This window comes from Anser brachyrhynchus (genome assembly GCF_964034855.1).
Source record: "Anser brachyrhynchus genome assembly, chromosome: 23".
NCBI classification, from domain to species: domain Eukaryota; kingdom Metazoa; phylum Chordata; class Aves; order Anseriformes; family Anatidae; genus Anser; species Anser brachyrhynchus.
The window spans coordinates 3,603,966-3,626,943 of record NC_137716.1 but is presented as its reverse complement, the minus strand read 5'-3'; the positions used below and the strand labels follow the sequence as shown (position 1 = coordinate 3,626,943).

General features: G+C 43.7%; 1 protein-coding gene across 2 annotated transcripts; it reads left to right on the top strand.

Moving 5' to 3' along the window:
* Positions 1-864: 864 nt before the first annotated feature.
* UPF1 (UPF1 RNA helicase and ATPase) lies at positions 865-22,938 on the top strand. Of its 2 annotated transcripts, none has more exons than XM_080565963.1 (24): positions 865-1,463; positions 7,109-7,251; positions 7,678-7,767; positions 8,320-8,487; positions 9,367-9,547; positions 10,087-10,248; positions 10,850-10,934; positions 11,108-11,206; positions 11,404-11,521; positions 12,177-12,336; positions 12,458-12,576; positions 12,854-13,018; positions 13,340-13,454; positions 13,642-13,785; positions 14,246-14,459; positions 14,672-14,789; positions 16,188-16,344; positions 17,339-17,481; positions 18,124-18,298; positions 19,009-19,090; positions 19,244-19,405; positions 19,665-19,882; positions 20,311-20,433; positions 20,549-22,938. In XM_080565963.1, the coding sequence occupies exons 1-23, from the start codon at positions 1,239-1,241 to the stop codon at positions 20,428-20,430; spliced, it is 3,363 nt and encodes a 1,120-aa protein (XP_080422089.1). In that variant the 5' UTR covers positions 865-1,238; the 3' UTR covers positions 20,431-20,433; positions 20,549-22,938. The 2 variants fall into 2 exon arrangements, with proteins under 2 accessions (XP_080422089.1, XP_080422090.1); XM_080565964.1 differs by having other exon boundaries at positions 866-1,463; positions 11,413-11,521.
* Positions 22,939-22,978: the final 40 nt, after the last annotated feature.

The following is a 22,978-nucleotide window of genomic DNA, read 5'->3' as shown; positions in this document are numbered from 1 at the left end:
CACCTCAGGGTGATCCGCAGCCAGCTCAGGGCGATCCACAGCCACCTCAGGGCAATCTGCCACCTCAGGGTGATTGATCCACTCCGTCAAGGCGATCTGCTACCTAAGGGTGATTGATCTGCTCCCTCAGGGCCGTGCTGCCACCTCAGGATGATCAATCCACCACCTCAGAGTGTTCTGCTCCCTCAGGGCGATCTGCCGCCACCTCAGGGCGATGGATCCGCTCCCTCAGGGCAATCCAGTCCCTCAGGGAGATCTGCTGCCACCTCAGGGCAACTGATCCTCCACCTCAGGGTGATCCACTCCCTCAGGGCGATCGATCTGCCCCCTCAGGATGATCCACCGCCACCTCAGGGCAACTGATTCACCACCTCAGGGCGATCCACTCCCTCAGCGCGATCGCTCCGCTCCCTCAGGGTGATCTGCCACCTCAGGGCGATTGATCCGCTCCCTCGGGGCGATAGATCCGCTTCCTCAGAGCGATCGATCCGCTCCCACAGGTGACCCAACCCCTCAGGGAACCCTCCCCGCCCCCTCAGGGCTCCTCCGCCACCTCAGGGCGCTCGCCCCCCCCCCCCCCGCATCCCGCCCCGCCCTCCTCAGCCCGCCCCCCACCTCCACTCGAGGGCCCATTGGCCGCCAGCGCAGTCAATCACCGATCAGGCCACGCCCCCTCCCCCCCTACACCTCATCCTCTCCCTTTGGCGCCAACCTCCCTTTGCCCCCCCCCCCCCCCCCCCTTTACCTCCCGCCCCCTCCCTCCAGGTGCCGCGCGCCCCCTCAGGCGGCAGCCCCGCCCCCCCCTCCCCTTGCCCTCCCCAGGTGCGCGCGCGCGCCGCGTCCCCCCTCCCCCGGCGGAGCGGGGCGGGGCGGGGCGTGCTGGCGTCGGCCGCGCGCTGCGCGTCACCGCTCCCCGGCCTGGCCTTGGCGCGCGGCAGCGGCGGCAGCGGCCGCTCGGCTCCGTTGGGCTCCGCTCGGCTCCTCCCGGGTCCCCCCCGCCTCAGGGCTCCGCTCGGGCTCCCCCCGCCGTCCCCTCGCTTCCCCCCCCCGCCGGGCTCGGCCGCCCCCGGGCCCTCCGCTGGCCGCTGGGAGCGGGCGCGGCCTGGTGCGCGCGGCGGAGCCCGCCGCTGGCGTAGCGCCGGGGCCCGGGCTGCGTGAGGTGAGGCCGGGCTGAGGTGAGGTGAGGGAGGGGAGGGGAAGCGCCGCTTCTCCTCTTCCTCCTCCTCGCCGCCGCCGCCATGAGCGTGGAGGCGTACGGCCCCAGCTCGCAGACCCTCACCTTCCTGGACACCGAGGAGGCCGAGCTGCTCGGAGCCGACACGCAGGGCTCCGAGTTCGAGTTCACCGACTTCACCCTCCCCAGCCAGACCCAGACCCCGCCGGGGCCCGGTCAGGCCGGCCCGGGACAAGGCCAAGGCCCCCCCGGAGCGACCCAGGGCCCGCCGGGCCCCATCGAGGCGCAGGTGAGTACGGGGGGGGGGGGGGACGGGACACACACAACGGGGGCGGCTCCGGTACCGGAGGGGGGGGCGGGGGGTCCGGAAGGGGCGGGCGGGGCCGCCGAGGGGAAGCCCTGGGCGGCCCCCGGGGCCCGGAGCTCGGCCCCCGGCCGGGGAAGAAGAAGGGGAAGCGGCCCCTGGAGGCCGGGCCTGGCACCGAGCGCCGCTCTCCGGGGCGGAGGAGGGGAGCTCCGGGCCTCCTGACAGCCGGGCGGCGCCCGCCGGTGCGGTGCCGAAGGCTCCTGGGGGGCGATTTCGGTTTCTTTTCCTCTCTAAAACCCGGTCGGAGGCAGCGTTTGGTCGCGGGAAGTTGGATGCTGCGGGAACTCAGCGCTACTCCGTTAAAAAAAACGCCTTTCTTCTTGATTCCAACCACCGTGCGCTTTTAATTTATTATTTTTTTTCCTCCCTACGCTGCCACCTTTGCTGCGGTATAGTTGCTAGGCTGGTTTGTTTTGGGTTTGTATGGGAGTGACAGCTGATACGGCCTCAGACTCGTGCTCAGAGGTCCGGTTCCTCGTCGCTTAAAAGTGTTTTTTTTTTTCTTGTAGTCTGGTGATGGTTGTGCTTAGGGTTTAACAGTTCACAGAAATGGAAGGAAAGAGGCAGCTAGGGTTGTACACTCACAAGCCAGGAAGTGTTATAAATAAAAATACTGCTCGTCGCTCTCCTACAACTTGACTCTACAAAAAAAAAATGTTCAAAAAATAAAGTCAAACTGATCTACCTTTAAAGGTTATGGAATATGCTGTTAAGTTCCCTTACAGCTAGCTAAATATTTAGTCCTAGTATTAACAGTTAAACGTTTGCAAATTATCCATGTTCCAGGGCGTGAGTTTAGAAGAGTTGAAGTGCTGTAGGTAAAAGTTGTTAATCCTGAACCAAAAATATTGAGAGTGGATTTGGTTATTTTTTTCCTTTTCCTTGCAAAAAGTGATGTACTGGGATCTGTAAATGATGCGGAAACGAGCAAACGTGAAGCAGGTCAGTGTGCCCAGGCAGTGATAAACCTACAGGTGTGCAGGGCAAGGCTGAAGGTGGAATTATCCTCTCCTAGCCTTATCCCAGGACGTGCTGAACGACTTTCTTACGCTTGCAAATGCTCAGCGTTCAGCCTGGACGCAGCTACAGTGGTGTGACTCGCTCTAGGTTAGCGTTTATAAAATGGAGTTAGAGATGAGACCCCGGGGGCTGTTTGTTTTATTTTGTGTTTACTTCTAGCGCTAGGATTTGGGTTTGGCAAAGCAAGCCTTTTTCCCCCTTTTGAGCGTTGAAATATCAAAATCATTAAATAGCAAAATCTGTTTGTGTGTAGTCAGTGTTTGTGTATAGTTAATTGATTTTAAAAAATAGTTTAAATAAATCTTTGTGTTTTTAAAGCCTTAATGGTTGTGATCATTCCAGAACTCTCAGTAGAGTATATCTGGCCAGAAGAGGAAGAAAAACTACTCCAAAATAAGCCTTGCAAGCTAAAAGACTAGACCAGTGGATTAATTTGTCTTTTTTTGTCTAAACATGTTTGAAAAGCCTTTGAAGTAAAAGAAGAAAAAAAAATCTGGAGAGCACATTCAGGTGCTAGTATGTCTGTAACCGTCCCTCCCGGCAGGCAGGAGGAAAGCGTTGTGGTCTTTTTGTGCTTCTAGGTTTCTTTGTGAACTCTTGGGGTCGTTTTGTTGGTCCTCTTCCCCTCTGGACACCTGGGGGGACACCTATTTCAGCAGAACCCTCGGAAGCATGCTGAGTGTGGTGTGCTCCTGCGCCGAAGTTCAGCAAACCCCAGCTCCCTTGCTCTGTTCAGACTTGTGCCTTTCAATGGTCTCATCAGCGATAAGATCAGAAACGGAGCATGTTTAAAGATCCGGGGGGGCGGCTTTGCTGCCTTGAACAATAATGTAAGCTTATTATGTTTTTTTGGCAGGGCACGTACTAAATACGTTACTTCTAAGGCCCCGAAACTTAAACTAAGCACGCATTGTTGCTTCGTTTAAGTTTGTCACTGCAATTACAGAAAATGCTTGTATAAATATTTTTATCTCATGTTGATAAACACTGGAGGTGTAGCGTTTTACTCTTTCACTTTGATACCTTTTTAGTGTCCTCGTACTTAAAAAGATCAGTTGGGCAAGACAAAGCACAGAACTTCAGAAAATGTGGTTGATATTGCCATGCAACAGGAGCTTTCTATCCCAACGTACATTTGGTAGCCTTAGAGGATGTTGTTAGCGTAGATTTTCGTCCGGTTGACAAAAGGCAGCGAAAGGTTAGCTCAGAAGCAAGTGACTGTTGTTCTCTCCTCAGAAAACTAAACTTCCCTTGTTAACAGGTGATTAAAATGAAACACAAGCTGTCTTGTCCACACATTTCAAGATAAATTCTGGTTTCTGCCTTATTTCCTCGCTCTCCCAGCAAGGACTCGGGTAAGATGCTAGGAAGCAGCCACGTGCTCACGCGCTGTTGACGGGCGCAGCACCTGGCGTTCATGTGTGCGAAGCTGAGTGAGAGGCTGACGGAGGCGGGGGCAGGATTTAGTTGCCAGTTCCACCAGAGCCTTTTTATCTGGGCGGAACAACTTCCTCCTTGTTGCTCGGGTCCCCACCAGGACACGCAGCGTATCCTTCGCCATCGCGAGGGTGAATGGTGTCAGTAATACGCACTTCCTTATTTTGAAAGAGATCAAATAAGTATAATAGGTGGTAATAAGGCGCAGTAAATATTCTGTAGCTTTAATGTAGCTACAAACAACCACCAGTTGGCTATCTATTCAAATCCCCCAATTTTTTTTTTCTAAAGCATGAGAAAAAAACTGCCTTGAACTGGGACAGCGTGCCGGGGTGCCCTGCGGTTACTGCGCAGCGCTGGAGCGTGCTGTCACGACCGATCGGGCTCTTGTAACAAGAGTCCAGAATGCCTACGTAACTCTCATTGTTCTCGCTACAGCCTGACGTACCCCGCTTTAAAGTAGGGCTGCGCTGCGTGGCTCCAGCTGCGTTCACCTGTTGGCCCTGCGCTGCGGTACGGTAGCCGCAGGCACCGCGAGGAGCGGCGGCGGTGCTGCTGGAACGCTGCTGCCACCGCTCCCGGGGCTCACGGACGTGGTCAGTAGAAGTCGTTGCGTAAATTGTGCCGTCTGAGTTCCTGGTCTGCAGCTCGGTTCCCTGGACCTTCACTGTTGCCTCCTGACCGGTACGTTAGAGGCCAAAAGGAACCTTTCAGAGGCTGAAAAGGAGCCAAGGAGGGCCGAGCAACTTGGCGGTAGTTTGCGAGCGCTGAAGTTTGCAGCTCGCTGGATGTAGCTGTTAAACGTGCTGTGCCAGAAGTTTCAGTCAACGCGTTTAAAATAGAGAAGCCCCCCCCCCGCCCTTATACAACAGCCGACGGTGCCAGATTTTTAATAATATGCACATAGGCTAACGTGGCAGCGGGTTTTAGAACAATAGTTGAGTCACTTCCTCGTCGTGTGCCTGCCAAGGCCTCGTCCTGGGCCGCTGGATGCTCCTGCGGGTACGAGCGGTCACCTGTGTGGAAGGACAGGTGGCTTGTAGGTGCTGTAGTTTCTTGTGTTTCTGCCTTCAAAAAGAAAACTGTAAATTATGTTGCCTGCTCAGCAATCCAAGTTTTAAAAGAGCTTCTGAAAAACTGATTACATTTGTCAGCTAATGTGTGTAGTACTGTTAGGGCTCTTCAGAAGAGACTGGCAGAAGGTGCACCTGTGAGTGCCCGGTATTCATGCTTGCAATAAATTCAGGTTAACTTGTGGCTTTGGAATTCCACCTGTGCTGTGATCAGTTAATAAGTTATGGTCATATTTTGTATAGCGACATGATTTAAACTGGATATTTATCTTGAAACAGCTGTGAAGGTGCTATGAAGTTGTTTGGGTTCATTATACTTATGCTGCTGCAGTTTTTTTATTCCTTACTCCCCCTGCTTCTTTTGCACATGCTACTGAGTGTACATCTTGGCTCATTTGTTAGATTTCCCCAAGCCAATTCTTGGAGGTAATATCAATAAAACATTGTACTGTTTAGATAGCATAAACACGCCTTGCTTCTTTTTAAGATAACAAAATAAAGGTTGTGGCGCTGAGTCCGGTCCCTTACTGCTGAGGGTGAGTGTGAAGCATTGCACACTTATTTTAAAATCAACTCTTGCAATTGTTTGTTAAGTTTTAATTTAGAGTACTGAAACTAGTTTTTGTGGAACCTGGATGAGACTTTCAGCGAAGCAGGCTTGTTCTGGCTTGCTAGCTTAAATGCTAAGACAACTGCTTAAAAAATATTTTAATAAAGATTAGAGCTCTTCTCATTTGGGCAGCTTATCTCCTATCAGATATTCGTAACAGTGCTCTGACAACTTGCACCAGAAGTCGAAGTGCTAAAGATTTACTAAAATGCTTTTAGATATTGATAGTATTGATAGAGAAATGCCGTGGGTGACACCAGTTGACACTGTATGAAATAAGTATTTAAATGTTTGTCAGAAACAGCTGGATTTTTATGTATCTGACAGTTTTGGTCTGGTGGGGAAACCCTCCCTCAGCACTCTTTCAAAATGTTTAGTTAATATTGTGCTGATTGTTGTAGTTGCTGGGGTCACTTTTCCATCTTTTTTCACTCAAAGTTAACATGGAGTAAATGGTGTGCTCGCCTCTTCTCAGGTTTTAATGCGATCTTGCTATACAAGTCAAGAATCAAGTGACTGAGTCAACAGAGCTTTGGGGGGGGTGCGGGCTTTGGCCGTCTTGGGGGTTCCTGACAGCAGCATGTTAAGTTTCCTGTGGCTGTTGGTTTGCCAAGATGCAAAAGATGGCAGAAGAATTAAACGAGAACACCTGTGAGTCCCAAGGGGCCACGGCTGCTTTAGTCATGCTAAAATCTGTTTTGTGACGTTCACACTTTTCGATTGCTCCTTCCTGGTGGTAACAGCACTGTACTCAGTATTGCCAGAAAGGAGTTATTTTTAACATGGCAAAGACCTGGTGTGCAAAACGTGCTGACACAGCACCAAATGCCGCAGAACTTGGTGGTTCTGGCAGTTAGTGCATCAGCGGTGGAAAGAGCACACCTGTTCTGCGTGTGCTGTATTAGCACATGATCTCTCAAGTGTGGTGTTTTGAAAACTTGGGCTGCATTTGTAGTTTTAATGGAGTTTTGTGGGTTTCTTGGTTAACTTATGTAGAGACACCTCTTTTTTTTTTTAAAAAAGAAAAGGATGTTGTATGATAGCTGAAACAAGTTTCAAGTAATACGATAGTGATTTTCATACCTGATGTGTTATGCAGGTATGTTTGTTTGATTCCGTATGTAGTGTATGGAATCTTGTATTGCGTAGGGCTGTAGGGAAAAATGTAATCTGCAGAAAAGCAATTTTCTTTTATTACTAACTTCTCCTACTCATCAGTTGCCATTTAAATAAAAGGAGCTAACGAAGCAAGTATTGATTATATAAACTGGTATGTATTTCAAGCTCGTACCAGCTTTTTTCTTTCCTTCTGAATTTCTCCTAAATTAGAAACAAGTCTTTTCTTAGAGGAGTAGGAATTACCATTCTTGGCTTTGTTCTGGAGTATGTTTTGATTATGTAACTTAAACACTGACCTTGTCTTTCAGGTTAATGGACCCGATGGCATTCTGCAGAACGGAGCGGTGGATGATAACGTAGCTAAAACCAGCCAGCTTCTGGCAGAGCTGAACTTTGAAGAAGATGAAGAAGATACCTATTACACAAAGGATCTTCCTGTGCATGCTTGCAGGTAAGGGCTGATCTTTGCCCCAGACTTATTATTTCCAGAGGGCAGGAGCACTTGGAGTGAAAGGTGTGTGCTTAGAGGATTTGGAGACTTTGAGAGCGATTTCCTTGGAGACAGCCACCTACTGGTAGGAAAATAGTGCCCTCTGGTGAGCTCGTGTACTCTGACAGCTGTCACTTCCAGTAGGTCTTTGACCTCTCTCAAGGAATACAAAGCAAAGCAGTCTAGGAATGATAATGATGGGAAGAGTTAAAATACTTGTGACTCAGAACAGAAATTTAACTCATGTTTGGTACTTCTACCAACTCTCGTGTTTTCTAACTTTGATTTCTCCTTACTTTGCACACTAGTAGATAGATTAAATCTTGTATTTGTATTTTCTTATAAGCAATTTCCCAATCACTTCCTCTCCTCTCATTTTAATCTCAGTTACTGTGGTATCCATGACCCTGCCTGTGTGGTTTACTGCAACACCAGCAAGAAGTGGTTCTGCAATGGGCGTGGAAATACATCTGGCAGGTAAGTGACCGAATGATGGAAGTGATATTGAAAATCTGAAGTGTTTGTTTTGAAGTGGCATAGTGGGTGTGACTCTACGTTTTCATGATAATTGAAGTCTGTGACTTGAATGTGAACCTCCAACCTCCTCTAGCTTTTCTACTGAACATACAGCTGGATCTCAGCAAAACTTGAATTACTTCTGTGGCATGAGCTTGTTGCTTCTTCCTGCATTCTGTGTTCTCGCAAAGCAGTATAATTGATGTTTTTGTCCTGTGCAGCTTCAGGAAGCTGCTTCCAATCATCAATAACATTAAAAAAACCAAACAACTTTACACATTATCTGTTCTTTCATGTTCACTTTAAAGTATTCATGCATTGAGAAACCATTGAAGCTGTTAATGTTCATCTTTGCCAGGATCAAAAGAGCAAGGTCTTACTAAATGTATGCCAAAGTATGAATAGATTTTGTTTATCTTTTAGTAATGATGGAGTTGCTACGTTACGTAGAGTTAGGGCTAAATCTGGTTTTCCTATTAACTGCATATAAATGTATGTCTTCTCTGGTTTCAGCCACATTGTTAATCATCTTGTGAGAGCGAAGTGCAAAGAGGTGACTCTCCATAAAGATGGACCTCTAGGAGAGACTGTCTTGGAATGTTATAACTGCGGATGTCGTAACGTGTTTCTCCTTGGCTTTATTCCAGCTAAGGCAGACTCTGTGGTTGTTTTGCTGTGCAGGTGAGAGAATGCCTTTATTGGCGTGTTTACATCAAGTCTATTGCATCATGTTATTTCTAAATGGCAATGCTTGCCTTTCACTTTCTACCTAAATGCTTTATACTCTAATTTGCCACCATTTTTTCTTTAGATGAGCATCTAGAATTAACGAAATGTATACAAATAAATAATGCAATAAAGAAACATTTTTTTTGTGCTGGGCAAACGTATTAGTTCTATAGAAAAATCCTTCCATTAAGGACTGTCTCACTTTCAAGAAGTCAGGTGTTTTTCCCCTGTGTTAAACTGTTGTTTTCAGCTCTGGAGAAGTAACAGATCAGTAAATTACTCTGGAGCCCTAGTGGAGTAGTGACGGAATTGCAGAACAAGTTTTTCTGTCAGCTCATAGAATAATTTGAAGATGAGAGTAAATTGGAAACTGTTCTTTGACAGGATGTATCAGAAAGCATGGTCTTGTCTGTATGGATTTTTATTAAATGCTGTCACTTGCCATGCATTTGACAGTAGGAGGTGTGTTTTTACAGAACAGGTTCTCCCATTTGTTTAAATAACAGATGGAAGTAATCCAGGTGTTTTCTGATAAGTATGTGCATAATCTTAATGGACTTTCCAAGCGTGTCATATTAAATATTTTAGATGCTGAAATTTTCAGTTCTAGAAATGCACAAGAAATTCTACTTATGTTACCTCGCGTCCCTAATGTTGAAATAGCAAATACAGGAACTAATGAAATAGATCAGCAGGCTAGTGTTGGTTTTCTTGTAACTGAGACACCGGAGTTCTTGTAGGAACAAAACAAACATGTTCTTATCCTTCACATGGTAGATTTTTTTACACTTGTCTAACTTAATAATTTTTTTCAATGTTTTGGTTGTGCAGGCAGCCATGTGCAAGTCAGAGCAGTTTAAAGGATATTAATTGGGACAGTTCACAGTGGCAGCCTCTTATCCAAGATCGCTGTTTCCTTTCATGGCTGGTGAAGATTCCATCTGAGCAGGAACAGTTGAGAGCACGTCAGATTACAGCTCAGCAGATTAACAAACTGGAAGAACTTTGGAAGGTACGTGCTGCTTTTCAAATACAAGTTATGTTTCACCAAGTACTAGTTTTGTGCCTTACAAAGTAGGGACAAGACTGTTTCAGCAACTGTGCAAGGCAGGGAATGTACACAAGGTTCAAACCTTTCAGGTTTCACAAGCAGCACAACTGGAAATTGATCAGAGGATTTAGGAGATTAAAGGAGGAAAGTTTCATCCCGAGGTTCTTCTGTTCTGTCAGGTTCAACTGTCAGGCAATGTGGAAAAGCAACTTTCATTTCACCATATCGAGTCTTTCACTTGTTTCAGCTTTAATGACTAGCTAAGACTAGTTAGTTGACAACTGGTAGTTAGTTACTGGTTTTTGAGAGCTTTTTCTGTACATCTGTTAATGCAGATCAAACTTGACTGGATGCAGGTGAGCATGGCATAATGTCTTGGTAGCTTTAACAGGTCATTATGCCTTTATAACTTCCTGTAGCAGTAAAATGCAGGATTATCGCTTACAGTGGGAGATCGTGCTGAAAACTCTGAAACAAACCATTTGTATGTTCAATTCTAGGAAAATCCATCTGCAACTCTTGAGGACTTAGAAAAGCCTGGTGTTGATGAAGAGCCACAGCATGTCCTACTCAGATATGAAGATGCTTATCAATACCAGAATATATTTGGTCCTCTAGTCAAGCTCGAGGCTGACTATGACAAGAAGCTCAAAGAGTCTCAGGTAACACGCTTGAAATTATATCTGTTTGAGGGCAAATTCTGACTAGTCCTCTGGTAGCAAACATCTAGTCGCTATTAATAGAGAAGAGACTTGAGTGAAATAAGTGTCTTTGTCAGGGAAGGGAAAGGAGAAAACACAAACAGAGGTTTTAAAGAAGTTTGAAACACTTGAGAACTTCATCTCTTCTGCATTCAAAGTTTGTCTTCTGCAGAACCACATTCTTCTACCTTAGAACTGGTACTTGGCAGCTTCTGTTATGTTATCGTAACATGCAGTTACCTTTCTGTCAGTCAGTTTCCAGTCAAACTTCTTTTATACGGGGGCACGTAAGCACTTCATAAGGGGCTTTTGTTTTAAAAAGATTAACACAAGTGGTGATTGACTTATTATTAACTGCGTAAGTCTTATATCAAACAGAATTAACTTCTTCAGAAGGTGTGAACCGAGTCGGTAAGAATAAATACAGATACTTGGTTCTGTGACATTGGAACATCATGTTTTGTATTTCTCTAGTATTTTTAAGTATTAGGACAGTGAGGATTGCAGTAGCTGGTAAACAACTCTTTAAGAACATAATAAATTGCCTTTTCTTTTCCGTTAGACCCAAGATAACATCACAGTCAGATGGGACCTGGGCTTGAACAAGAAAAGAATTGCTTATTTCACTTTGCCAAAGACTGATTCAGGTAATGACATCTCGACTGTGTGTTTTGCCTGTTTTTATGCTGGGTAAATAACATCAGTGTTTAAAGAACTGTGATACGTGGCCTGGCATATAAGATATCCCTGTAGGTTTTCTGTGTTGAAGGTGGTTGTTCATTATTGAATATTCTGAGAACATTTTTTCCTTCCTTTGTAGATATGCGTCTAATGCAAGGAGATGAGATCTGCTTGAGGTATAAAGGAGACCTGGCCCCTTTATGGAAAGGAATTGGTCATGTTATCAAAGTTCCTGATAGTATCCTTTACTTAATGTGCCTTTAGGGAGGCTTAATGGAAGGCTGAAGTCTCTCCAGGAAACCACTAAATTGTATACAAAAGTAATTTTGAAACCATTGCAGTTTCTGTAGTGGGCATCTGATTTAAAAAAAAAAAAAAAATCAAAATCGGGAAAAATAAAATTCAAATTTTTGCTATAGATTACTACTTAACGAGGTTCTACAGATTATGGTGATGAGATAGCCATTGAGCTGAGGAGCAGCGTTGGAGCCCCTGTGGAAGTTACTCATAACTTCCAAGTGGATTTTGTATGGAAATCTACTTCATTTGACAGGTATTGAGAAAGCACTTAAACTTGGCAGATAATGGAAACAGTAGGTGTATATTGTCAGTGTTTCTCATTTTGAACCGACGGTTTGTTGCAAATACATCAAGAAAACTAAGTGGGAAGAATTATTCTCATGTTTAGTAACATTTGGAATTTAAGAAAAACTGTTTTGCAGTTCAGCTTGTTAAACGCTGTCATGAAGTGCTCTCTGTTTTAATTGCTCTCCTAAACTTTGAATCATTTTAAGTAGCTGAAATCTCAAGGCAATTGAATCAGCTGTGGCATCAGTAGACTTGAGACATGTCTGTACTGCATTTTATAAGATAGGAGTTTATTTTCCTGGAAGAGATGTACTGAGTACAACTTCTCTTCAGATTTTGCACTGAAGCTCTCTATTGCAAACTCTGTCAAAGGCTGGTTTCTCTGCAGATCTTTCTGGTTATATTTTGTACCACACATGTTAGGAGAAAAAAAAATCTGTGTTCTTGGAATCTAATTTTTGCCTCTTAATTCTGTTAGGAAATTCTTTGCATTGTCGTCTTTTTCCAGGGTGTGTATTTTAATTTCAGCCTGATGGCAGATTAACCTTTGTGTTGGACACTTGTAGATAGGTACATATGAGGTCATACTGACTTTTTTTTCTGTTCTTCCCTCATTTCAGAATGCAGAGTGCTTTGAAAACATTTGCTGTGGATGAGACTTCAGTGTCAGGGTACATCTATCACAAACTGTTAGGGCATGAGGTAGAAGATGTAATTATTAAATGTCAGTTGCCAAAGCGCTTTACAGCACAAGGACTTCCTGATCTCAACCATTCTCAGGTAACTTCATCTCCCTTTTTTTACTACATGCAAAGAATATGACAAAGGATTTATGAATAAATGTTGAACAATTTTGTAACTTCATGTGCATGGAATGCTAAATAGCATTAAAATTCTATAGGTTTATGCTGTGAAGACTGTCCTGCAGCGTCCTCTGAGCCTTATTCAGGGTCCCCCTGGTACCGGAAAAACAGTGACATCAGCTACAATCGTCTATCATCTGGCTAGACAGGGCAATGGGTAAGAACTTCTCTTTAAATCTTTATGTATGTGGTTACATCTTTAATGGTCCAAAGAATCAGATTGCATTTTTAAACATTAAGATCATTTGTACTGAACCGAAATGATTTTGTAGAAAGGTATTATTCTGGTTAGATTTGGGCTTATTTCAGAAGATAATTCTTCAGTAGCTTATTTTTAGGGGACATGCATAGTAACAGTTCTGATTCCTGTTGCAAGTCTAACAGGAAAAAGTTCATAGCTCGCTGAGACTTATTTTTTTGCTTATTTTTTCAAGGCCTGTGTTAGTCTGTGCTCCGAGTAATATAGCTGTAGATCAGTTGACTGAGAAGATTCATCAAACTGGACTGAAGGTGGTTCGTCTGTGTGCTAAAAGTCGTGAGGCAATTGACTCTCCTGTGTCCTTCTTGGCATTGCATAACCAGATCAGAAACATGGATAGGTAAGGAATTGTTGGGGACAGAGGAGAAGAAACAACAAAAAAAAGCAAAAACAAACAAAAATCACAAGCTCAAGTGTTGTGAGGGACACAGTTGTTTAACTGTAACAGTGACAATGTTTCCCTGATGTGATAACTTCTGGTTCTGTACACGTGTCACTTTTAATTTGAAAATAATTGTTTGGTTTCTGTGGCAATATATAAAGGACTTCATTGTGAGCTTGTGTAGTGCTGCAAGAAGTGGTATGTCAAAATCTAAAATGTTGCACTGTAATCCTAAGTTGATTTTAATTAGGCTATAAAGCAAAATTCCTGTTTTTGCAGCATGCCAGAGCTTCAGAAACTGCAGCAGCTTAAAGATGAAACTGGAGAACTGTCATCTGCTGATGAGAAGCGCTACCGTGCACTAAAACGAACAGCAGAACGTGAATTACTTATGGTAAAGTTCCATCAGATCTAGTAGTTTATACTTCTGCCTTTTCCCACTGGAATTTTAGCTGCAATTTGTTGGTGGAGACCAGAGTACAATGTAACTTCTTGGGAGGTTCCTTTTAAGTACTATTCCATGGGGAAGAATTATCTGTTGATATCCTAGTTGGTTAATTTAAGTTGCATTTCTGTCTCAGAATGCAGATGTGATCTGTTGCACTTGTGTGGGAGCTGGTGATCCAAGGCTTGCAAAGATGCAGTTCCGCTCCATTCTGATTGATGAAAGCACCCAGGCTACTGAGCCAGAGTGCATGGTGCCGGTTGTCCTGGGAGCAAAACAGGTAGGAGCCACTGGATTTCATTAAAGAAAATTGGTTTTTTTAAATAGGTGAAGACTACGCTTACAGTTTAGGCATGTAGGCTTACAAAATCCAACCCTCTCAGGGAAGACTCTTGAATACTGTTGTCTGTAAGTGACTTTTATATTGCGCTAGTTATATTAGTTACATCTATTTCTGTGGCAAAATCTTTGTCTAGAACATATTGGTCTTGTTGAAACAATCTGGAGACTGAACAAGACTTTATTCTAAAATGTTCAGTAGTATGGCTGAATAGTTAGTTGACACTAGAGGTTTATAAGCCTTAAATTAAATGTGAATCTAATTACAAGTCAGACTGATTAGTTCCAAATGTATTTTAGAGATGGCCATTTCTGTCGCTTCTAGCTATTGGGCAGGTTTCAGAAAATATAAACTTAGATATCTACATTTTTGCCACTGATGACATTTTTCTTTTCCACAGCTTATTCTTGTAGGTGACCACTGCCAGCTTGGTCCTGTTGTGATGTGTAAAAAAGCTGCGAAGGCTGGCCTATCTCAGTCTCTCTTTGAGAGGCTCGTGGTGCTGGGGATTCGCCCGATTCGCCTGCAAGTGCAGTATCGCATGCATCCTGCACTTAGTGCTTTTCCATCCAATATCTTCTATGAGGGTTCACTCCAGAATGGTGTTACTGCAGGTGAGTGAGAGTGGCACTCCTGCAGAGATTTTCTCTTCAAGTCATTAAGGATCAAAGGAAAGATTCTTTCATCTAGATGAGTTTTTAAACGCATTCTCTTAGAGAGGGAATTGCCACTGCACTTACATTTTTGAGTCTTGAAGATGCTTTGATTTAAGAGTGTTCTTTCTAGTAAAGCAGTGCTAACTTTTTACTACTTTGGTGCTTTTCAGCTGACCGTGTGAAAAAAGGATTTGATTTCCAGTGGCCGCAGCCAGATAAGCCCATGTTTTTCTATGTTACGCAAGGACAGGAAGAAATTGCTAGCTCGGGCACCTCTTACTTAAACAGGTAAAAGTCAACACTGAGATATAAACTTACTTAAAAATACTTTGTCCCAAGTATTTCAAGTGTAAGGGAGATTGTAAATGAGTAACAATTAATGAAGTCAAAGGGAAGTAGAATATACGGTTCCAAACCAAATATATAAGCATTTCTCTATCTTATGGACTTTGTTGCAGAGACTTTGTAGTATTTTACATTAACCAGAACTTCTGGTACGTTGCCACGTAAATAAAGGCAAAACACCTAAATAAAGGCTTATGTTTTAGATGAAGTTACATGTTTCCATGGAAGTGGCACCTCTATTTTAAACTAGCCAGCCTGTAGCTGTCAAATATATCCCAGCACACAATACAGTACTCCAGTGCTATTGATTGTTGTATTCTGCACTCCTCCTAAATTAATAAAATGCTGCTTCCTGTTAACAACTATGATTAAAATTGCTTGTGTGCTTTTTAATAAAAGCTGTCATCAAGGATAGTGCAGGTTGGCTGGGTTGCCTGCCTTTTAGAGTTGATTTGCTCTAGGCTCCCTTTATAGTAAATGAATAGAGAAAGGCGGCTCCAGTGGGAGCAGTTCAGATCTTAAGTGGGTTTGGATTGTTCTCCAGAGGTACGTGTTTTCCCTCACTGATAGTATAAGGAGCATGGGGCAGTTAATGCCTAATGCAAGTGGGATGAATTTTGGCCAGGAAGTAAACTGACTGCATTTGCAACAGGAAATGTTGGTCCGGTCCCCTTTCAATGCCTGAATTCCAATAACTCCAGAAGCTGATGCCTAACTTGTAGATTATGGAAGGGAATAAGGTAGCACAAGAGAAGGGTGGAGAGATGGGAATTTCATTTTCTTATCCCTTTTTTCTGTATGTTCCAACCTTTTTCGAACAGCGAGCTTAAAACACTTTGTTTCTTTGGGTTGTAAGCATTCGTTCGTGTGCCTGGAAGGAAAACCAGACCAACTTGCAAAAAATATCTACTGTGATATTTTTAATCTCAGTCAGTTTCACGAACAGCATGTGCAAGACTACTGAACGCAGCAAGCCAGATTGTGCACAAACAAATGGCACAATAGTTGGCTGACAGGGACATTGGCATTAAAAACATTCTATATTTAAAACTTTAAGATAAAGCAACTGAAGGATCTGTTTGTACGGCAGGCTGGAACATTTTAATGATCTCAAAGTACACATGTACATTTAACTCTGCAGAAAAGTTATGTTTCAGAGTGGTGGCCTACCCGAGTTTTGCTATTCCAGGAAGCCTAGTTGTGTAGTTCTGAGACATAAGTAGCCTTTCTAACAAAAGGCTAGCATAGCATACATGTTCAAGTTTTCTAAACACATTAGTTGAAAATAGTTAGACCTAATGTCTTGATTTTCCTTAGATAAATGAATCCTTTTTTTTGTAGGACTGAAGCTGCCAATGTAGAGAAGATAACTACAAAGCTATTGAAAGCTGGTGCCAAACCGGATCAGATTGGCATTATTACTCCTTATGAAGGTCAACGATCCTATCTGGTGCAGTACATGCAATTCAGTGGTTCCTTGCATACAAAACTCTACCAGGTATGGAGTCATTAGACAAACAAGAGAATCTTTGGATGCAGAAAAGTCAGATATGAAATTCTCATTTTTAGTCTGGCTTCTTAGGCACCAGTCTACTTATTTTTTAGTAACTTCTGAGCATTTTAGTTGATCTTAGTTAAATTAGACCAAGGGAAAGTAGTTTAGCAGGCAGCAGATGCCGGTAAGTTTCAGAGGAACAGTTTGCCAGATAAAGGAGGAAGCCCTGTTAAGTTCTGTTGAAAGGAAAGCTTCAACAAGTCCGTCCCTTGAGGACTCATTGAGGCACAAAAGGGAAAGGTCATTGCTGCTTGGGCTGTGGAAAAGTTTTAGTCAGTTTGTCTCTTAGATAAAAGCATCTCAAACCAAGTGACATGCAGGAAACCAAGCTCCATAAATTCTGGTGGTCATATTATTTATTTGCTTAGGAATACGTCCTCCCATCAGTGCACCTCATCTACCAAACACTAAAACTTGTTGCTACAAACAAGACGGTTGTACGTTTAATATAGTCTGTTTTGCAATATTGAAAATTTGGGCAGTGTTTTCACTGAAGGAAAAGTTGGTGGAAATACTTCTGCTCCTGCCAGGAATGATCTGTCCCTCTTCTTCAGGTTTCTTAATAGCTGGGAGCAGCAGTGCTAATCTGGAGCTGTATTACTACGAGGTTTTGGAACAGGCAGATTCTGGCAACATAGCTAGAAAAGGGATGCTTTCTGTAGTGCAAATGCCAGCTGGGGGGAAATATGAGAACTGTAAAGCTATAAAGCTTACAAACATAAAAGTAATTTGCCCTAAACTTAAGACTGTCTGTTCTCTTTTAGGGAAACTATTTAGTGACCAGTGGAATTATCAAATCATCAGCATGAGGAAAAAAACATTTTTCCCCAAATGATGGGAACTGTTAGTGTGCAGCCAACACATTTTGTAATACCTGTTGGTAGTACAACTGTTAGGCACTGTGCTTCTGTGATTTACGTGTTTTCCTCTGTTTCAGGAAGTAGAAATTGCGAGTGTGGATGCCTTCCAAGGAAGAGAGAAGGACTTTATTATCCTTTCTTGTGTGAGGGCCAACGAACACCAAGGAATAGGATTTCTGAATGACCCCAGGCGTCTTAATGTGGCTCTAACAAGAGCAAGGTAAAGTAACATTGGACAAATTTTGCCTATTTTATAGACAGGCTAACAAAAGATCTGTGTTTTGCGGGTGGCAGGCCCATTCCCCACCCCAGCTGCTTTAAGGAAGCTGTGGATGATTCCCCCTTTCTCGTAGAGCACTCTCAATTTAACAGGTTCCCGTTTGGTATTGATAATCTGTAGAAACCAGCACATTCTTCCTCTTTATCTGCAGGACAGAAATCTTCCCTTCAACTAGTTCTTTATCCCTCTCAGCAACCATTTTTACCATTTTGCTTTTCTTAAAATGGGTTTGAGAGGAGTAGCTTGTGTGAAGTCAACGCTGCCTTGGTTGGCTTCTTTGGTGTCTGAAGAGTTCTAAAGCAGTGTAATGTGGTTGGTTGAGCACTTTGACATGTTTGGCAAGCCTGCAAAAGGAAGCTTGTGATTATTGAGAAATTGGCTGCAGCAATCTCCTTTCAAGTGTTTTGTCATACTACAAAAGTCTTCTGCTGTAAACAAAATGGTTACATCAGGGTCTCCTACACCTACCATCGTGGGCTTCTTTAAGGTGCCTTGATTTACTGCTGTTCCAACCTGGTTATGGCATGGCTAGTCTTAGGTTATGGCTTATCTTAGTTTCTGTGTTTGTCTGCTGTTTTGTAGGTATGGAGTAATTATTGTTGGGAACCCAAAAGCGCTGTCCAAACAACCACTTTGGAATCACCTGCTGAATTATTACAAGGAGCAGAAAGTTCTAGTGGAGGGACCACTGAATAACCTCCGGGAAAGCCTTATGCAGTTCAGCAAGCCCCGAAAACTCGTCAATACTATCAACCCAGTAAGTTTACCTCTCTCTCTCGGATGTCTGTGGCATGATGCAATTGGGGGTTGATCGATCAATTGTGGATGGAATGAACAGTCACCTGCATACCCTCGCACACCCACATCTTTCCATTTTTGTTGTGTTGTTAATGGACTGTGGCCAAGTAAGCTGCAGTTTAAGTTGAACAGTTGTAGAAAAGGCCTTTTTGGTGTTTTTGTCTTTATTCTCTGCAAAATTTTGTTTTGGGGTAACTTCTGAGGTGCATAGAACATCAAATAATCCTTGTGCGTAGAAATAACAAGCTCATCAGGCAGGCGTTCTTGAAAGTCCTTAGGTACAGTGCTGCTAAGCTGAGAATTATCTTAGTTATTTAATATAAGTAGTTGTTTTGGGGAAGGGGGAAAAGAAGCTTGACAGCCATCACAAAGACAGTGGTAGAAATAGATCAAGGGAACTTTTATCAGAACCTCAAAATAGACTTGAAAATTCATCAAATATTTCAGTTTTAAATAGGCTGTCTGTAAAGTCATTCTTTCTAGTTGTCACCATGTGGTTGAAGTAAAAGTTGGATGTTTTCCATGTATTAGAAATAGCTTTCCTCAGATAACGTATACTAGATAAACACTGTGGAGTTTCTACTGAATTCTTACTCGAAATAACTTGCAGAAGTTGCAGTGCAAAGTTGTCTGTGCAAAAGCTTTGTCTAACTGCTGTCATGCTTTCAGGGTGCCCGTTTCATGACTACTGCCATGTATGATGCACGTGAAGCTATTATTCCAGGATCTGTCTATGACCGGAGCAGTCAAGGTAAAGAAGCTGTCAAAACTTAACACCCTTGCAGATTTTATAAATCAGTTTGTGACGTAAGATATCTTACTTCAAACATGGAAGTGTTGGAAGAGCCACTACCGACCCATTCAGGATGCTTGAAATCATTGTGGCTTTTCCTCCCCTCCCCAGGGCGCCCATCCAACATGTACTTCCAAACCCACGACCAGATCGGGATGATTAGCGCCGGCCCCAGCCACGTCACTGCTATGAACATTCCTATCCCTTTCAACCTCGTGATGCCACCGATGCCACCACCGGGATACTTTGGCCAGGCTAACGGACCAGCTGCAGGTACAGGGGGCAAGGATGAAACGGTGCAAAAGCCACGTTTTAGGTGTGAAGTGGGATAATGTTTTCTGTTACTCTTGTGAGAATAGGCGATGTGATTTATTGCTAAATCTCAGTTGTATTGATTTCTCTGCACCTACTACACCGAGTACGTATAAAGTGTTGCCTCTTGTGAGTCATCAAGACTTTATAGAACAGTTAATTCTCACACTCTTGTGTCTGCGAAACTTCTCACTCTTGGTCGGGATAAATGCTTTTCCAGGACGTGGGGCGCCAAAAGGAAAGACTGGTCGTGGTGGGCGCCAGAAAAATCGTTTTGGGATTCCTGGAACTAGTCAGTCAAACCTTCCAAATAGTCAAGCGAGCCAAGATGTGGTGTCCCAGCCTTTCTCCCAGGGTCCACTGACTCAGGGGTATATCTCCATGAGTCAGCCATCACAGATGAGTCAGCCTGGGCTCTCCCAACCAGAATTATCACAGGTAAGCAGAATTTGATGCATAGTCTGCCCTTTCTCCTGGGTTTTATGTCAGTGGTGTGTGTGCGCGCACATCCTCGTTTCCTAGAATTGAGGAAAGTGGGAGCTAAAACGTTTTCAGTGACTCAGCCACACCATTTCATACCCCCTCCACTCAGTGGACTTCCTACATATACTTGGGCAGAAGAATGACGTGCTGCATATATAATTTCAGCTTGAGCCTTAACTTTGAACTGCTAGCTTGTTCAACAGCTCGCTACTGCAGAAACTCTTTGTAGTAATTCTGCAGCAAAACGGGGTCAACTTTAAAAAGCAAAGAAAAAGAACAAATCTCAGACTTCCTTTAATGTTGGCTGCCAGATACCCTGCTGTGTAGGGGAGCACTTGAGCTTGATGATGAGTTAGAGGCTTAACAAACACTCTCATTTTCAGGACAGTTACCTTGGTGATGAGTTTAAATCTCAGATTGACGTGGCGCTGTCACAGGACTCTACTTACCAGGGTGAACGTGCATATCAACATGGCGGAGTGACGGGACTGTCACAGTATTAGAGTGTAAGGCACTCGAGGTTCACTCCTCTGCTTCTTACTCCCTGATTTATGCTCATGAAAGCAGTGTTTGTCTCGTGGCATCTGTCATGCAACTGTTGTTTTGCTTTCTTGCTTTCAGGTTGAGGAAGAAGAGCTAAGCTTGTGTGGAGCTTAGTTCATCAGCATTTTATTCTGGGTAATAAAAAAAATAAAATAAAATGGATACCTGTTTTCCACTGCTAAAACTGAAGCACCACTGTGTGAGAGCAACAGGAGAAAGAAACCAACCAACGGAGAGGAGAGAGAGAGAAAGGAGCGCGCGCGAGAGAGCCCACTGCTAGCTCACTGAGACAAGGAGACTGACCGGAGAGGAGAGAGAGCACCGAAGGACTGGCTGGCGCCTCACTGGGAAGGCAACTCACCCTGAAATGAGTGGTCAGCTGAGTCCCTGCTCCCCCAGTCAACCAAGCTCGAGAGAAGGGCCTTAAGCAGGTTTCACTTCATTCCATACTTCTCTTTGCGAGCAGGGCATTACTTTTCAGAGCAGACGGGGAGAGGAAAACCCTCATCTCAGAGTTGTTCTCATTTTAAAGGGGTACTATATTTTAGCAGTAACTGTTTACATTTTAGAAGCAGAGTATCTGAGAGAGTTCCTGACCTAAGTGACAGCAAGCCAAGCAGAAATCCAGCGGAACATAGCTGATGCTCAACTCTGAGATGGAGGTTTTGTTGTCCAACACTGGCTCTGAAATCCTAGTGTCATCGTGTCGCCCACATTCTGAACGGGTCTTTCGTGACAAGGTGGTTTTAAAGAGATGCTTTCAAAGGAGCACTGAATTTTTAGAAGTTTGTCTCTGAATATCTTAGTGGTGGACCTGGGAGATCCTTGTTCTGAGAAGCTTACAAAAAGTTTAAAACTAAATTAGAGCACCAACCTTGAGAACTTTCAGTGTGATTTAAAGTTGCAGCAATCAGCCTCTTCTTCCTACATTGGATAGCAGTTAGAGTGGAAGGAGCCTGCGCGCTCGAGCAGGAGGAGGGTTTCAAAGTGTTTTCTGTATGCTTTAATTGGCTACTGTCTGGACTCTACTCTGTGAAAAACAAGCCTTTCTGTAAGATGAACTTTGCGCTTGAAAGGGGATGGGTTCCTGTGCCCTTCGGCCCTGGAGGAAAAGATGCTAACAGGCCTGCTTTACTCGCTCCCTCAGATGTGGGGAAGAAGTAGTGGAAACTGGGGATTATATTGGTTCTGAAGTAAAGACTCTACAATGTTACCGAAGCAGGTTGGAAAAATGGACAAAGCAGGCAGTTGTTGGAAGGTGGCCTCTGATAGATGGGTATAATTAGAGATAATGGGTTAGGCTTTTGTGTGGCTTCTTCGGTGATTAATGCAGATATAGCTGAAAGATTCAGGTGTTGAAAAACAAACCCGGAGCCTATTTTTCAGGTAGCGCACACGGCTGTGCCATCAGTGCTGGCTTGAGAAATAGCTGGAAGTCAAAACTGAAAACAGCACATAAGAGAAGCCATCCAATTTCTAAGTTGTACCCATGTCTTAAATAAGTCATATGGGAACACTGGGAGCATTTTATTTGTGTCTAAACCTTTTTAGAAACAGCGCAGAGAATTGAAATTCCTACAGACCCATTTTTATTGGATCCCTAAATTAGACTAACCTCTACCTCCTAATTGGCAAACATCAGTAGAGTGTGATTCACTAACCTAGGTGTTTTTAAAGTTTGAATTAAGTTAGCTTTATACTCAAAGGGCTCCAAGTGTTTCTAGTCTTTTTTTGGGGGAACTCAAAATACCTCTCATATGAATGTACTTAAATGATGTAAAACCCACTTTTTGTAACTGGGGGGAAAGCCCTTTCATTACTGTCCTTTCTGTAGAGTGTTGACCCGCTTTCATAACCTGTATTTGCTGTAGTTTTTCAAGAGTGTCTCTCCCCCAGTACAGACCTGGTGTAGCATACCCACAAACCGTGAGTAGTGTGCACATAAAATGGAACAGGTGTTCAAAATTTTTGTTCGGTCCTGCAGCGAACGTAGTTCGAGAACTGCAAAATAAACTAAACTTTCCAGAAACGAAAACCATTCTTTTCTCATAAAAAGCCTCCAGCGTTTAGACTTCTAAAATGTGAAAGAATGGAGACACAGGCCACCTTCCTTCCTTGTAAGATGGACTGTTTTATTTATTAACATTGCCGAAGGGCTTTTTAATTTTTTTTCCTTCTGTAGGCTGCGTAGTTGCATAGACTTTTCAGATAGGTTTAAGCTGTAACCCTCTGTGCAATGCAATCCATTGAGTAATGTAACCCCCTCCTCTCCCCTCACCCCATTTATTTCACTGATGAGAATGCCTGCCTCTGCTTTGTGCTGTTTTTTTCCTTTGTAGCAGTTATTCTGAGTTTTATAAATCCAGACATCAGTGCTAGCACGGTGTTACTCTTTTTTGATTTTGTCTCAGTTTGTTTTAAACCTGTTTGTCATCAATAAAATATTAATAAACAGCTCTTGCATTCAAGGTGGCCCCTAACTTTCAATGATGAAACCATGCAACATTC

What these genes read in the sequence shown, in the direction of transcription:
- UPF1 (XM_080565963.1), top strand. Translation starts at nt 1,239, where the DNA reads ATGAGCGTGGAGGCGTACGGCCCCAGCTCGCAGACCCTCACCTTCCTG. An exon ending in TTTGCCAAAGACTGATTCAG is followed by an intron (nt 10,935 to 11,107) that starts GTAATGACATCT and finishes CTTCCTTTGTAG; the next exon opens with ATATGCGTCTAATGCAAGGA. An exon ending in CAGATCAGAAACATGGATAG is followed by an intron (nt 13,019 to 13,339) that starts GTAAGGAATTGT and finishes CTGTTTTTGCAG; the next exon opens with CATGCCAGAGCTTCAGAAAC.